General features: G+C 38.7%; 1 protein-coding gene across 1 annotated transcript; it reads left to right on the forward strand.

Moving 5' to 3' along the window:
• The first annotated feature begins 530 nt into the window (after positions 1 to 530).
• LOC123642125 (olfactory receptor 5M8-like) lies at positions 531 to 1,469 on the forward strand. The gene has a single exon (XM_045557036.1). It carries the CDS (start codon positions 531 to 533, stop codon positions 1,467 to 1,469), a length of 939 nt encoding a protein of 312 aa, XP_045412992.1.
• Positions 1,470 to 1,744: the final 275 nt, after the last annotated feature.

Below are 1,744 nucleotides of genomic sequence, written 5' to 3' on the forward strand. Positions count from 1 at the left end.
TTTACCTGGCATGGCATGAAAGGAATAATTATAATCAGAAAAAGGAGCTTCTGGTCAAACTTCTGGATTTTTAGCTAAGTTATCTGGAAATTAGTTTAGCTAAATGATGCATATTCATTTGTTTATTGGCACTGAGTGGCAAAATCTGAGAATTAAAAATAAGAGATAAAGAAGTAAAATGTAAAAAAAAGACAAGTGGAAATGGAAACAGATAAGAAATGTAGTGGCATAAACCAAAAAGATTAACAGAAAAAGAAAAATAAGAGGGTAATAACAAAAGAAAAAGACCCCAAGCTGAGTAGTGACTGAGACCCAGAATCCAGTTGAGTGTGTTTACTAATGTTTGATTAGATTCTGCTTCAATTAAACCATTATTTCTAGTGTCTCTTGAGACAAAACAAAGTCATAGAAAAGAATAAAAATTGAAGAAGAGGGAAAAAAACACAACATTCTAAGAAACTATAATAATGTTTGCCATTTAAAAAACTTCACTACTGAGCCAATGTTTTCATTTCCCTTCGAAGGAAATTATGACAAGAAACTTCACCTCAGTGACTGAGTTCATTCTCCTGGGATTGACCAATCACCCAGAATTACAGATTTTCTTCTTCGTGTTGTTTCTGGCAGTTTACATGGTCACAGTGGCCGGGAACCTTGGCATGATTGTCCTCATCCAGGTCAATGTCCGGCTCCACACGCCCATGTACTTTTTCCTGAGCCACTTATCCTTTGTGGATCTGTGCTTCTCTTCCAATGTGACCCCAAAGATGCTGGAGATTTTCCTTTCAGAGGAGAAAACCATTTCCTATCCTGCTTGTCTAGTGCAGTGTTACCTTTTCATTGCCTTGGTCCATGTGGAGATCTATATCCTGGCTGTGATGGCCTTTGATCGGTACATGGCCATCTGCAACCCTCTGCTTTATGGTAGCAAAATGTCCAAGAGTGTGTGCACATCCCTCATCACGGTGCCTTATGTGTATGGAGCGCTCACTGGCCTGATGGAGACCATGTGGACCTACAACCTAGCCTTCTGTGGCCCCAACAAAATTAACCACTTCTACTGTGCTGACCCACCACTGATTAAGCTGGCTTGTTCTGACACCTACAACAAAGAGTTGTCAATGTTTGTTGTGGCTGGTTTCAACTTCACCTATTCTCTCCTCATCATTCTCATTTCCTATATATACATATTTCCTGCCACCCTAAGGATCCGCTCTACAGAGGGTAGGCGCAAAGCTTTCTCTACCTGTGGCTCCCATCTGATGGCTGTTACAATATTCTTTGTAGCTCTTTTTTTCATGTATCTCAGACCCCCATCAGAAGAGTCTGTGGAGCAGGGAAAAATGATGGCTGTGTTTTATACCACTGTGATCCCCATGTTGAATCCCATGATCTACAGTCTGAGGAACAAGGATGTGAAAGAGGCTTTATCCAAAGAACTTTTTAAAAGGAAATTATTTGCTAAATAAACCTCACTACTGATTTTAGTGAAGTGTTTTTATTTTATATAGCTTATGATTTTTTTGTTACAGCTTAGTCCAATCCAAATCTGTGTCCTTTTCTTGAAGGGAGGGGGAAATTTCCATAAAGAAGTTTGAATAAAAGGAATCTGATTATCTACATCACTTTATAGGAATTTTGAATTCTCCAAGAGAGTTTTGTCCACCCAAACCCAAATGTAGGGACCTCTATAATGACAAGTTAAGGTAAGTGAAAAATTTTCTTTATACTTTGGGGAATTAAA

Source organism: Lemur catta, chromosome 7, assembly GCF_020740605.2.
Source record: "Lemur catta isolate mLemCat1 chromosome 7, mLemCat1.pri, whole genome shotgun sequence".
Taxonomy (NCBI): domain Eukaryota; kingdom Metazoa; phylum Chordata; class Mammalia; order Primates; family Lemuridae; genus Lemur; species Lemur catta.

What these genes read in the sequence shown, in the direction of transcription:
- LOC123642125 (XM_045557036.1), top strand. Translation starts at nt 531, where the DNA reads ATGACAAGAAACTTCACCTCAGTGACTGAGTTCATTCTCCTGGGATTG.